Below are 12,003 nucleotides of genomic sequence, written 5' to 3'. Positions count from 1 at the left end.
TCAACTCTATGTACTTTTCAAAAGAGAACAAGGAACACCACATGACCAAGGGTTCAGTGAATGGAAGGCTTAGAGGTTTCATGGGCACCAGGGGAAGATTTCAGGGGCATCACTGCACCCATAGGTATCACATTGGTGACTCCTACATTAAGTTAAGCACCTACATTAAATTAAGCATATTTTGGGTTTTTTTAAAGTGTGTTTAATAATGCCACTTCTATTTTGAAAGTCAAACAGCCACTTAGCACTGTTACTGGTTAGTGAAGGTGGTCAAATAGTAAATAGCAGCCATCCCTTCTTCTGCCCTGCAGCAGAGAGTAGATAAGGAGGGATGTCTCAAGCTAGGGAGCACCCTAGAACCATTGGCAACACCTCCTGCTCTTGGGGGTGGGTGGGAATGGAATGTGGGGGAAAAAACAACAACAACCAAAAAAACAACAACCAACCACCCACAAAAAACCACAGGGTAGCTATCTCCTCTCCCTCATGCTTTCTAGGTAACAGCAGAAAACCTTAAGAGTCAGCACAAGCAGCTGCCTCTGTCCACTTGTCCACCTTCCCTCTCTGGGCATTACATCACACAGGGTCACCTCCAGTCTGTCAGTATTTTGCAGGAGGGATTCAAGTGTATACTGGTAATTTAGGTTTGCACAATTTAAGTGATTAAACTGCTCTGTCACCCTATTGCAACAAACCCACTTTAAAAAAAAGACTTTTTGCAGCCAGGAAAGTGACACGGGAATGCAATGATAAGTGTGGGGTGAACAAATGGGTAACAGGAAATGCAAACACAGTGCAAGTAAGGATAAATGTTTATTGTCCTACAGCATTCCTGCAACCATGATCTAGCATCTTGTGTAAGCTTTGTGCAAACAAATCAGGATGGATACTCAGTAAAGAGGTTGCTTAGGGGCTGGTCATGGAAGAAGCAGTCACCTCAACTTCATCTGCCCACCTGTGCTCTCCTGCTGGGTGGCAGCACAGCAGTGGAGAGTGAGCCCAGGGAAAACCCAACCCCTCACCAACATGCTGTTCAGAGAGAGCGGGTGAGTGGGCAGGCAGTCCCTGCCCCCTATTTCCTCTGCATAACTGGGCTCCATCCTTTCTATTGCTCTTCCGCAAGAAAGGGGGCATATGAGCAGCTAGAGCCTAATTTCAGAGGGAGGGAAAGAGGAGGTAGGGAATCAAAGGCAGTGGCAACCATTAATGCCGAGAAGGGTACGAGATTGTGCAAGGAGCAGCCACTGGGATTTGACTAGCTGAGCTGCAGTCTTCTCCTCCAAGAGAGAGAGAGCGAACTCAGGTGAGCAAGTGAGAAGATGAAGTGGCTGCTTCGTAGCCACCCTTCCTCGCTATACCAACCCGAGACAGCAGGTGCGCAGCAGGAAGAGGTGGCTGCCCACACCTTCGCCCGGGGCAGCCAGCACCCGATCCTTCTGGCTGCAACATCCCGAGAAGGCAGAAGAGGTTAAAGCCCCCAACTCCGAGGCTATTCCTGCGGAATGAAAGTGGCAGCCTTCTGCATGCGTGCTTTCCTTCGCCGTAGTTTGCGCGCGCCGAACCTCCTTCCAGCCGCGTCTCTTCTTTTCCCCCCCCGCGCCCCGCCCCCTCCTCCTCATGAATATTCACGCTTCTCCTCCCCGTGACGTTGCAGCAGTCCCGCGCTGAAAGCCGGAGAGCTGCTTTGGTCCTGGCAGTAAAGCCTGCGAATGCCTGAGCAGTAGCCGTCATCCTCCTCTAGCAGACGCTCCAGCTTCTCCTCGCTTCCCTTTCCCTCCGCTGCCACAGCCCAGCGACGCGAGCGGTCTGAGGGAGCGCGCGGCGCAGCCCGGAGCCTCCTCCGCCTCGACGAAGGGAGACGGCTGTGGCAGCAGCTGTGATAAAAGCCGAGGAGGAGAAGAAAGCGCGTCCTGCTCGACCCGGTCGCCGAGAGGATGAGGCAGTGCTGGGAGTGGGCGCTGCTCCTGTGCGGGGTCGCCAGTCTCCTCGCCGCCAAAGGTAAGTGAAGTTTCCCTGCCTCCCGCCTCGCCTCGCCGCCTCCTTCCCAGCAAAGCCAGGCTGCGCGCAGGTGTGAGGGGCGCCGCCTGGTCGCCCGCGCTTCCTTCCCGGGGCGACTCCGAGGGCGCCGGCGGCAGCGTTTGTTGTGTCTGGCGGGCTTGTTGCGCTTGACGAGGCTGTGGTGGCGCGCCGGAGGAGTTTCCTTCGCTTGGGCTGCCGTTGGTGAGGGGAGCGGGGAAGCTTCGTTGGCTGCACCTGGAAACGGCAGGTGGAGACGGGGAAGCTCGCTGGCCTCGCAGAGCGAAGAGGGGGTGGGGTGGGAGGCGGCGAGGAAGAGGGACTCCCTCACCGTTAGGCATCCCTGAGGGAAAGAAGAGCCGGGGAAAGTTTGAGGGGAAGGGCGAGGGGAAGCTGCTGGAGTTGGGGGGCACTTGGGCAGGCGTGCTGGCGCTGCCGCGATTGGGCCAGGAGCGAAGTCTCTGGGAAGGTGAAGTGCCTCGAACGCATCGCTCTTCGCAGACGGGCGCTCTGACCCTGGCGGGGCTGAAACGGATTGCTTGGCTGAGCGAAAGGCAGCCAGTGGCTGCAAACGAGGAGGCGACACTGGGGCGGAATGTTTATTCGCCTGATGGAGCTCCAGTCTAGAAAGGAGTCTGTTTTGCGTGGACCTCTGGCCAAAGGGCTTATTTGAAGGGGGTATTCGAATCGGTAGGGAAGATCGGTTGTGTGTACAGTAGTACACACTGAAACTTGGTATTTCGGTTCTTACATCAGCAAAGTTGAATACACCAAAACATTGACGTAGCCTTCCCAGCACAGAAAATACTCGTTTTTCATTTTAGCTGGGGGAGTCCACTTGGCCCTGAAGTTTCCATTCATTCCACTTTGCAATACTCCTCCTTGGTTCAGTATGAAACACATTTAAGACTTTTCACCCTTACTATGGTGTTGCTCCAATGGAAAGCAATGTTGTCAGAGAGAAAGGAAAACTTGGCAGGGAAAATAATAATAGTCTCTGTAGCATTAAACTGCTTAGATAACCCCAGGTGGCTTTTGGTATTCCCTCTATGATGAAACATGTTATTCATAGATTTATTTTGATAGTATGCATTAGTAATTTCTGTTTTTAACCCAACTAGTTTTGCTGGTGACATCTGTGGTTCACCTTGGCTCTCAAAAAGTAAATGATTTCCCTTTCTCTGTTTTGCGTTTCTGCTGTGAATCTTTCTCTAGGATGCCAACTGTTCAGTGTTAAGCAGAAGTGGTGAGAACTTTACTAAGCACAGCTTTGAAAATGTCATGGTTTCTTAAAGACAGTAAATACCATAGTTATGAATTGAAAGTTTGTTCATTGCTGTTTGTGTATTCTTAGGACATAACATTAACATTAATTCACAGGAACTTGGAGGACTATACTCTGAGAACCAGCATAAATATAGATTATTTGAGCACAAGGCACTGAGGTCATCAGCCCAATTACTATAATCTTTGTGTTTTGCATGCAGTTTGATTTCAATATAGATTACAAGCAATGGACAGAAATAGAGCAGCTGGCAGTTGTCCCTCTATTTATCTCCTTTAAAATAACCCCCATATGATTTTCCTTCTGGCAAATGTGAGAGTTTTGTCTGTAGGTGTTTGAGGAGTGCTATTTCATAAAAACTGGTACATATGAATTCTGTCAAAGTTACGAATTCTACTTTACCACTGGGGGGCTGCAAAGTGCATTGTTAGACTTCTACAATTTTACATGATGTTTAGTGCTTGATATAAGAAGACTTTTTAATGACCATTATAGAGACATAAAAAGATGTCAACAGGGTATTATGCTTTCCCATTGTGATTTTGTTTTCATTTGTGTAAATACGTGTGAGAATTTCAAGTTTTGGTTTCTTTATAAAGAGCAGCTGTAGAACATCTAGATGAAAGGTACTATGATCGCAAAGAATGCTTGATATGTTTAATTGATTTCCCCCCTCAAATATGCTATGTTTGGGGTCGCGCATGTAAAGTGAGTTGCTTGGTAGCTTGAAGGAGGATGTTGCCTACCTTGAGGTCTTTGTACAGCTGACTTACTGTTTGGTTTACCTAGCAAGAGAGAACTGAAAGTCAGTCCACCTCTTGTTATTTCCTGCTGAAAAACACAGAGGCTTCAGTGTCAAAGAAGACATAAGTAACTGAGCAACTCACGTGCTCACTACCTGTACTGGCTACTGAAGAGAACTATCAGACTCTTTGACTTGTTCTGTGTATGAACAAACACATCTCTATCTGCTGTGGTTCTGGGATGGTACCAGTTGCTACAAAGGTGCTCTGCCCCACTGCCATTCTGAGAATATCCTCTTAGCACCTAGCCTGCTAAAGTTTTGCGCTTTGTGTGATTCTGTCGGGATGATGCAGGAAGCAAACAGTAGCATGAACTGGCTATTGTTCCCAATTGTAGTTTGACTTACCCTCTTTATCTGTAAAGTGTAAGGACTCTGGATGTATGAAAATACATACTCTATACCTGAATCCTTTTGCTTGGAGACATCACAAGCATGTCTGCTTGCATATTCTGTGCCCTTGGAAAGAGCAATAATACCTTTCCAAAAAACAACTTTGTGTCTACAAGTAAATTTTGGTATTCTGAATTTTATGACATGGGTTATATTAATTTAAGTTATTGTGAATCATGCTTTGAATCTTTGTTGTCTGGTGCCCTAGAACACTTTGGGTGAAGGGCAGATCACAAATATCTCAAACTGTCCATAACAGCTGCAACCAAAAGGGAGCCAGTATAACTTTGAGATATATTCACATTTCGGTCTGTATAATCAGATACATTTATTACAAATATTTTATTTGTCACCACCAATGTACTTGGCATTTCTCTGAGTAATACGGACAAAAATACACCTCTCTCCTTCAATGAAGTTGCAGTCTATATATCAATAAACTAGAATATGTCTACAGCCATCTTCCTTCTTCCTTATGCCTTGCAATAAATCTGTATGCAGGGCACTTCACTGACATTAGAGTAAATTGTTCACAGTAGAGAAATGTTTTGCTATCACACCAGTTGCTGTGATAGATGTTGCTAGTTGTCGCCATTAGATGAAGCTAATAAACTGGCGTTACCAAGACATTTTGCCCTACTTTAATGTGATAAGTCATATTGTTTGTAGATATTTAGCTTAACACAGGCTACTTGATCGCAGGATACTTCAAGAAGCCCCTATACTCCTATGATATAGGTTAGTGGGTGTTTTGGATATAATATCCTTAAAATAATAATGGAAATAAGAACAAAGCTTGAGGAGCTTAAAGCTTATTGCCTGGTTCATGAATGAATGTCTGTTTAATCCAGGGAATGTCTCCTGGTTTACCATGTCATAGGAACCAGACCACTGATTGTCTGTATTAGGATATAGTCTAGTATTGAGAACATAGAAGAAGAAGAGTTTGGATTTGATATCCCGCCTTTCACTCCCCTTCAGGAGTCTCAAAGCGGCTAACATTCTCCTTTCCCTTCCTCCCCCACAACAAACACTCTGTGAGGTGAGTGGGGCTGAGAGACTTCAAAGAAGTGTGACTGGCCCAAGGTCACCCAGCAGCTGCATGTGGAGGAGCGGAGACGCGAACCCGGTTCCCCAGATAACGAGACTACCACTCTTAACCACTACACCACACTGGCTCTCTAGGAAGCTGTCTCATATCTAGTCAGCCCACCTGATACATCTAGCTCAGTAATGTCTACAAACTGGCTGGCAGCCACCCTATAGAGTCACAGGTTCAAGGACCACCACCCCGTTCTAGCTGGAGGTGCCAATGGTTGATCCTGGGAACTTAGGCATTCAAAGCAGATCCACCACCACTGAGCCGTGGCTCTTCAGTATTACTGGAAATACTTAAACTTGCTACAGTGTTTGGATTTCTTGAAAGTTAAGTTGCTGTACATCATGGGCTTGCAGTCATTGGCTATTTTTATATAAGACATTCTTACAGCAGCTCTTTTTGTATGGTAGATGTGTGACCTTGCACTATGAATCTTTTCCCTTGCTTTGTAAGCTATGCAAAAAGAAAACTCCTGGCGGGAGTTACTCAGCACTAGAGAACATCTGATATGAAGTGTCAGTCCCTAAGGCAGCTTACAATATTTTGTATCAGATACTGAAGAAAATACTTAGATTTGCTAAATCCTCATTTCAGTCTCTTTAAATTGCAACTTTGCCCTTGCCCTCTTTCTCAAAGTGCATAATTCAAGGTCTCTTGAACAGTAACCTCAATTTTGCCTTACTTGCCTCAAAGAAGATCCCCTCTTACTTTTAAGAGGATTATATTAAGAAAATATATAATTTTAGCTAGCCCAGTGCAGGGGTGATAGGAAATAGCTACCCTTAATAGCAAATTGTCCTTAATGCTATTTAATAAGATATCTGTGAGAAAAATGGACAAAAAATCAGTAGCAAACTGATTGGAACTGCAACTTGTTTCTTCATCTGGTAAATTAATTGGCTAAACTGTGAAATATTAATACAGCCTAAGGTTATACAATTTTAAAGAAAGTAGTACCTTTTAAAATAATGAGGTTTGATGTAGATGAAAATCAACTATACGTATTTCTCCCCACCAACACCACACAGATAGATTATGATGTGTCTGTTTTAATGACATTTTAAAATATATACCTAATCTTTCATGCAAAATGTTCCTGAAGCTACTTGGTCAGGCTGACATAGAATGCACACTGATATCCTAAATACTGATCCTTTCTTGTGCTCCTTAATGTATTTCTTGCTGAGCTTTTTTTTAATCTCAAAGGTAAATCTGACTTTCCCCAATGTTTAGAGAGAAATTTGGATCTATTGCCCAAGAGTAGATTTAGATAATATGTTGTAGGTGCAGGTTCTAAACTGGAGTAGCAGGCATTCAGATCAGTGGAAAAACCTCTTCAGTTGAACTATGGAAGATGGGAATGCTAACAGATCATCACACTGGGAATGAATCTATTTCACCTAAACTACGATAGTGGTGGCTCTTTGTGCCTAACAGAACTTGCAGTGAAATTTTCATTTAGTGCACCATGCACACCTGTCCTATGGTAGCTTAGGTGTGATCCAACTTGTGCTTGTGGTGGGGCAGTGATGTTGCTCCAGCACAGTTCAGTTCAAACAAGCCATGTCAACTTGTGAATTGGTTCTTACTGGAATGATGGCTATGTGGAAATATGGGTATTATTAGAAATGTGAAAAGCAGGAATAACACAACAAATCATGGAGGATTCTATAAGTATACGAGGGATGTCTGAATCTGTAAGCACTAATAAATGTATACAGAATGTAGGATGAGAAATACCGCTCTTGGGGAGAGATAATGGAGACTTTCTGATATTCAAAGAGTCTAGCAAGAGCAGCCTTTCCCGACTTGGTTCTCTCCTGATGTTGACGTGCAACTGTTCAGACTAGCCAGAATGGTCAATAATCAGGGAAGACTATGAGTTTGGTCTGGAAGGCCGTGCTTGGGGAAGGCTGTGCTACAGGAATTAAACCAAATAATATTTGTGAACTGTTTTGTTCCTCTTGCTTTGTCTCCCTCTTTAAATAACAATAATGATTATATCTTGCTTCTCCTCATGAGTAGCTATGATATTGTGTCATGGATGTTTAAAAAATAATCCAAATAGAAATACTACAAAATTTGTCAAAATAAAAAAATTCCTTCCAGTAGCACCTTAAAGACCAACTAAGTTAGTTCTTGGTATGAGCTTTCGTGTGCATGCACACTTCTTCAGATACACTGAAACAGAAGTTGCCAGATCCCCCACCTTCTCACTATATAGAAGGATCTGGCAACTTCTGTTTCAGTGTATCTGAAGAAGTGTGCATGCACACGAAAGCTCATACCAAGAACTAACTTAGTTGGTCTTTAAGGTGCTACTGGAAGGAATTTTTTTATTTTGACTATGGCAGACCAACACGGCTACCTATCTGTAACTACAAAATTTGTGTTTGTTTTTAAGAATTTGCTGTAGGGTGCCACAGTATGCTGTTGAACCTACAGCAGAGTCTGCACATTGCAATGCTTTTCAGATAGTGGATGAAATATAAATCACTCCATCTCAGTTTTGTTATTATCACCTGTTACCTTGATACTTTTTAATCTTGGAGAAGCATTTGTATTAATATAAAACCAGAGCCATGAACCAGCAGCATTCTGAGTTGATGGTCTTCTTTCTTCCTCCTGGCAAGCCATACACTATGACTTGTGTCATCTTGTTTTCAGACACCATCTGTTGCAGTACTGGTATAATGTGAGTGTTCAGTCTGCATTGGTTGGAAACTATGATCCCATAGTGTTGGATCCAGACTTTCCTCTTGGCCAGTGGTAGCATTTCCTGAGAGGAGTTCAGCACCACCTCCCACAATACCCTAGAGGTTTGTTGGGTGCTATATTGAGAAATGGAATTGGCAAAATATCACTTCTGTCCTCCCAGGCAATGTGCTGCATGTGGGGCTTTCCTTGAAGACGACAACTCAGAATGTTGAAAGCAGTGGAGAAGGCAACTAGACTACTGACAGGTTTGGCTGGAAGAATTTGTATTACACTGCTTCTGAGAGAATTGCATTTTCTACCTATCCTAGTCCCAATTCAAGGTCTTGTCTTTGACATACAAAACCCTAAACAACTGGGATTGCAAATACTTGAAAGTGCCTTGTCCTCTTGACTGACGTAAGAGTTAAGCTTGGCAGAGGAGGTTATTGCCTTGTTGGCAATTCCATCACCCTCAGAAATCTGTGGGGTGGTGGTGTGTGAGAGGGCATTCTCTGCAGTAGCCCCCAGACTTTGTAACTTTTACTTTGTAGATGTGTGCCTAGTGCCAACTCTGCATGTATTTAGAAGGCCTGCAAGTCACCTTTCCTCTAAAGCTTGTGGGGATATTTGATTGTTCATTCTACTTTTGGTGATATTATATTGGTTGTGCTGTTGTTTACTATTTGATTATTTATTTACTGTGTCATAATGTGCTGCACCCTAACACTTAAGGGAGAAGGCAGGTTAATTAATGCAATAAAATAAATAAATAAATAAATGGAAGGAGCCTTTGTATAGATGGAGCCCATTATCCTCTGCATTCTCTCACAGTAACAACTGCAATTCAAAAAGCAGTATGTGTGTGTATGTGCATGCACAGGATTCAGTTAGATCTGCCATGGAGCTGTATTTGTTCATCCATACTGCTCACTACATAGGAGAAACCTGATTATTTGGCAAGATTGCAGGCTCCTTCACACAACTTTTTGGTTTTTGAGATAAGCTCTGGATTATTCTCCAAACATGCATTTAAACAGCAGTGTTATGGAAATAGCAATCTACTTTGCCTATTAAATTGCCGTTAAAATAATAATAATAAATAGCCACGCTACTTTCTTTCCAGTTCTCATGTTGAGGTTTTTCCAATCACAGCTTAAGTGCAGGCTGCTTACCTTTGCCTCAATGAATCCATTAGGTCTAACAAAATTTTAAGTGAAAGTACAGCAGTTTAATTATGATTTTAATTATGTTTATGTTGTAGTATGTCTATAGTAGCATGATGAACAGGCAATGTGGGCGTATGCAGTGCCCTCAGAAATCTCAAACAGACATGGTTTTAGCAATAGATATTTCAGGAATTGTAGCCAAGATAAAGACTATAAAGTATGTCGGTAGCAGGCTGCACTGAAGACCTAAACCTGACTGCTAATAACAACCTGACAGTTTTATGCACATTGGTCATGTATTGATAAATGCACATTTGACAAATGATTTTAGGTGTATAAATAATGAAAAATAATACGTGCAGTTGCTCTTAGCAGGCACACGAATGATGCTTGTTCTAATTATAAATGTACTGGAAACAAGCTCTGGAAACTTGTTGGAAGAGATACCACTGTATGTTGTGTCAGCAGGACTGTACAATGTACTCTAGTTAAATGAAATGGTGACTTCAACATATAGATAGGTAGAACAAGTTAAGATGGCTTGCAGAAAAGGTTGATTTACTGTCCCCAGCTAAGCTTTTCAAAAATACTGCCAAAGATAAATATAGGGTAGAAGGCACTGATATTTATGAGGCAGCTGAATAGCAATCTTATTTAGAGTAAGGCTTTTTAAAAAAGACAAAGTTAACATATCCTAGCAACTGAAATTGAATAGTAACTTATCTACTATAGTTATTCATTCAAGAAATAAATAAATTGTAAAGGTCTTTGTTAACTTCACCCAGTTCTTTCACAGCTAGCTAAAATGTAAGAGATTCTCTATACTGCTTTGACATACTCTGGGCTGTTTATAGCTGTCTATATTGTCTAAATGGTCCATGGAAACTAGTGAAGGGAAGGCCGAATATGAAAGCTTTAGTAGAGAAAGGAATATGCGGGTCTATGCTTGAACTGTTCCTTTTTCAATTAAAAATTCAACATAATAAACACCAAAAGACAACAAAATAACTGAAATTCACATTACGGATAGGAATTATTCTGATGAACTAAATTCCTATCCACAATGTGCAATGAAACATGTGAACGACCTGGGCCCTGAATCTTTTAAGGAACATCTTGCTCTGTGTTTTTATGTGTAATGTATAAATGCATTTAGATCCCACCTTTGTAGTGGTGATACAGCACTAGAAAGTGGCTAACAACAATTAAAACCAGACATAAAATATAATAACATTCCATGAAATGCTGATATATGTACCCTCATGTCACAAAATTATAAAATAAAAAGGAATGCAAAGGAATATGCAAACTATTTTAATTGAGGAAAAACGGACCATACAAAATGTGGATTTATGCTAGCATGTCACCAAACAATCATGCATTCTCGATCAAAAGCTTATATTAGCTTAAAAAATTGAAATAAACCAGTACCCTAGATATACCTTGAATATGACCTTGCTTACAATAGATGAATGAATGCCTGTGTTCATCTTGTTTTATCATTTGAAAAGGATGAATTGTGACCAGATGGTTAATATAATTTTAACAACACGGACTGCAGACCAGGAAAGGCTAAACCTATTTGGATGAATTCAAATCAGCAGGATTTGATGAAATTCACTCCAGGGTGCTAAATCTCCAAACAATTAGATATTTTATCTGGGAAGTCGTGGATAACAGATGAGATGGTTGTAGAGGAAAACATGGTGCCCCTTTGCTCAGAAACAGTAAACAGAATCATCCCTGATTCTTTAACATGTTGTTGGCAAAACACGTATCATTTTCTAATGTTTTTACTGTTTAACTTTTGAATGGTGTATACTGCCTTGTTGCATTTTTATGGAAGTGCAGTTATAAATATTTAAATAAGTAAATAAATGTGTGAGCGCTCGGAATGTCTAAATAGTAAACCAGCAAGGGCTGCTTCTTTTGAAAAGTTGGTTAAACAGAATTTACCCATTATCCACAAATAACAAAGCAATACACAGCCAGCCAGTCATTTTCAAGAAGTTAGTAGGCTCCTATTTGTAATGAACAGTTTAGGAGACCCAGTTTGGAGATGGTCATTTTAGAAATAAAGGGTAGAATCAAATCCATCCTCCTGTTCTGTGAAGTGCTGCTGCTCTAGGCTAAGAAGTCATATCTAGTAAGTAGAGAGAGAGAGCTCAACACAAGCATCTTTTTGAAGTTCCCACTAGCTATAGTTAGTTTATTTATATAACACATTTTCCACAAATACATTATGCTCAGAGCAGTTCACAGAAGGCAATTTAAGTTCACTAGAGTGAGTTCTAAGAGCAGGTAGTGAGTAAATCCCCTGTTTAATGCAACAAGGAAGCAGTTTCAGATCCTGGCATTGTTGTTACTATGTATTCGATTTCTATCCTGCCCTTCCTCCTGAAACTCTTTAAACATTTTAAAAACACGCCAAATATTTTCACAACTACTTTCAATGTTGCTTTAAACAATATATTTCAACCACCAAACGCCTGGGTGAACAACAATTTTTCTAAATTCTTCTGATTCATTAATAATGGGGGAGAAT

At 41.9% G+C, this 12,003-nt stretch overlaps 1 protein-coding gene across 1 annotated transcript in view; it reads left to right on the top strand.

Moving 5' to 3' along the window:
- Positions 1-1,752: 1,752 nt before the first annotated feature.
- Positions 1,753-12,003, top strand: part of CLSTN2 (calsyntenin 2) — a 357,738-nt gene continuing 347,487 nt past the window's right edge. The window contains exon 1 of the mRNA XM_081192584.1: positions 1,753-1,998. Coding sequence (XP_081048710.1) covers positions 1,935-1,998 — 64 coding nt within the window. The 5' untranslated portion in view covers positions 1,753-1,934. The remainder of the gene's footprint in view (positions 1,999-12,003) is intronic.

This window comes from Podarcis bocagei, assembly GCF_964188305.1.
Source record: "Podarcis bocagei genome assembly, chromosome: 4".
NCBI classification, from domain to species: domain Eukaryota; kingdom Metazoa; phylum Chordata; class Lepidosauria; order Squamata; family Lacertidae; genus Podarcis; species Podarcis bocagei.
This window is presented reverse-complemented; position numbering and strand designations above follow the sequence as displayed.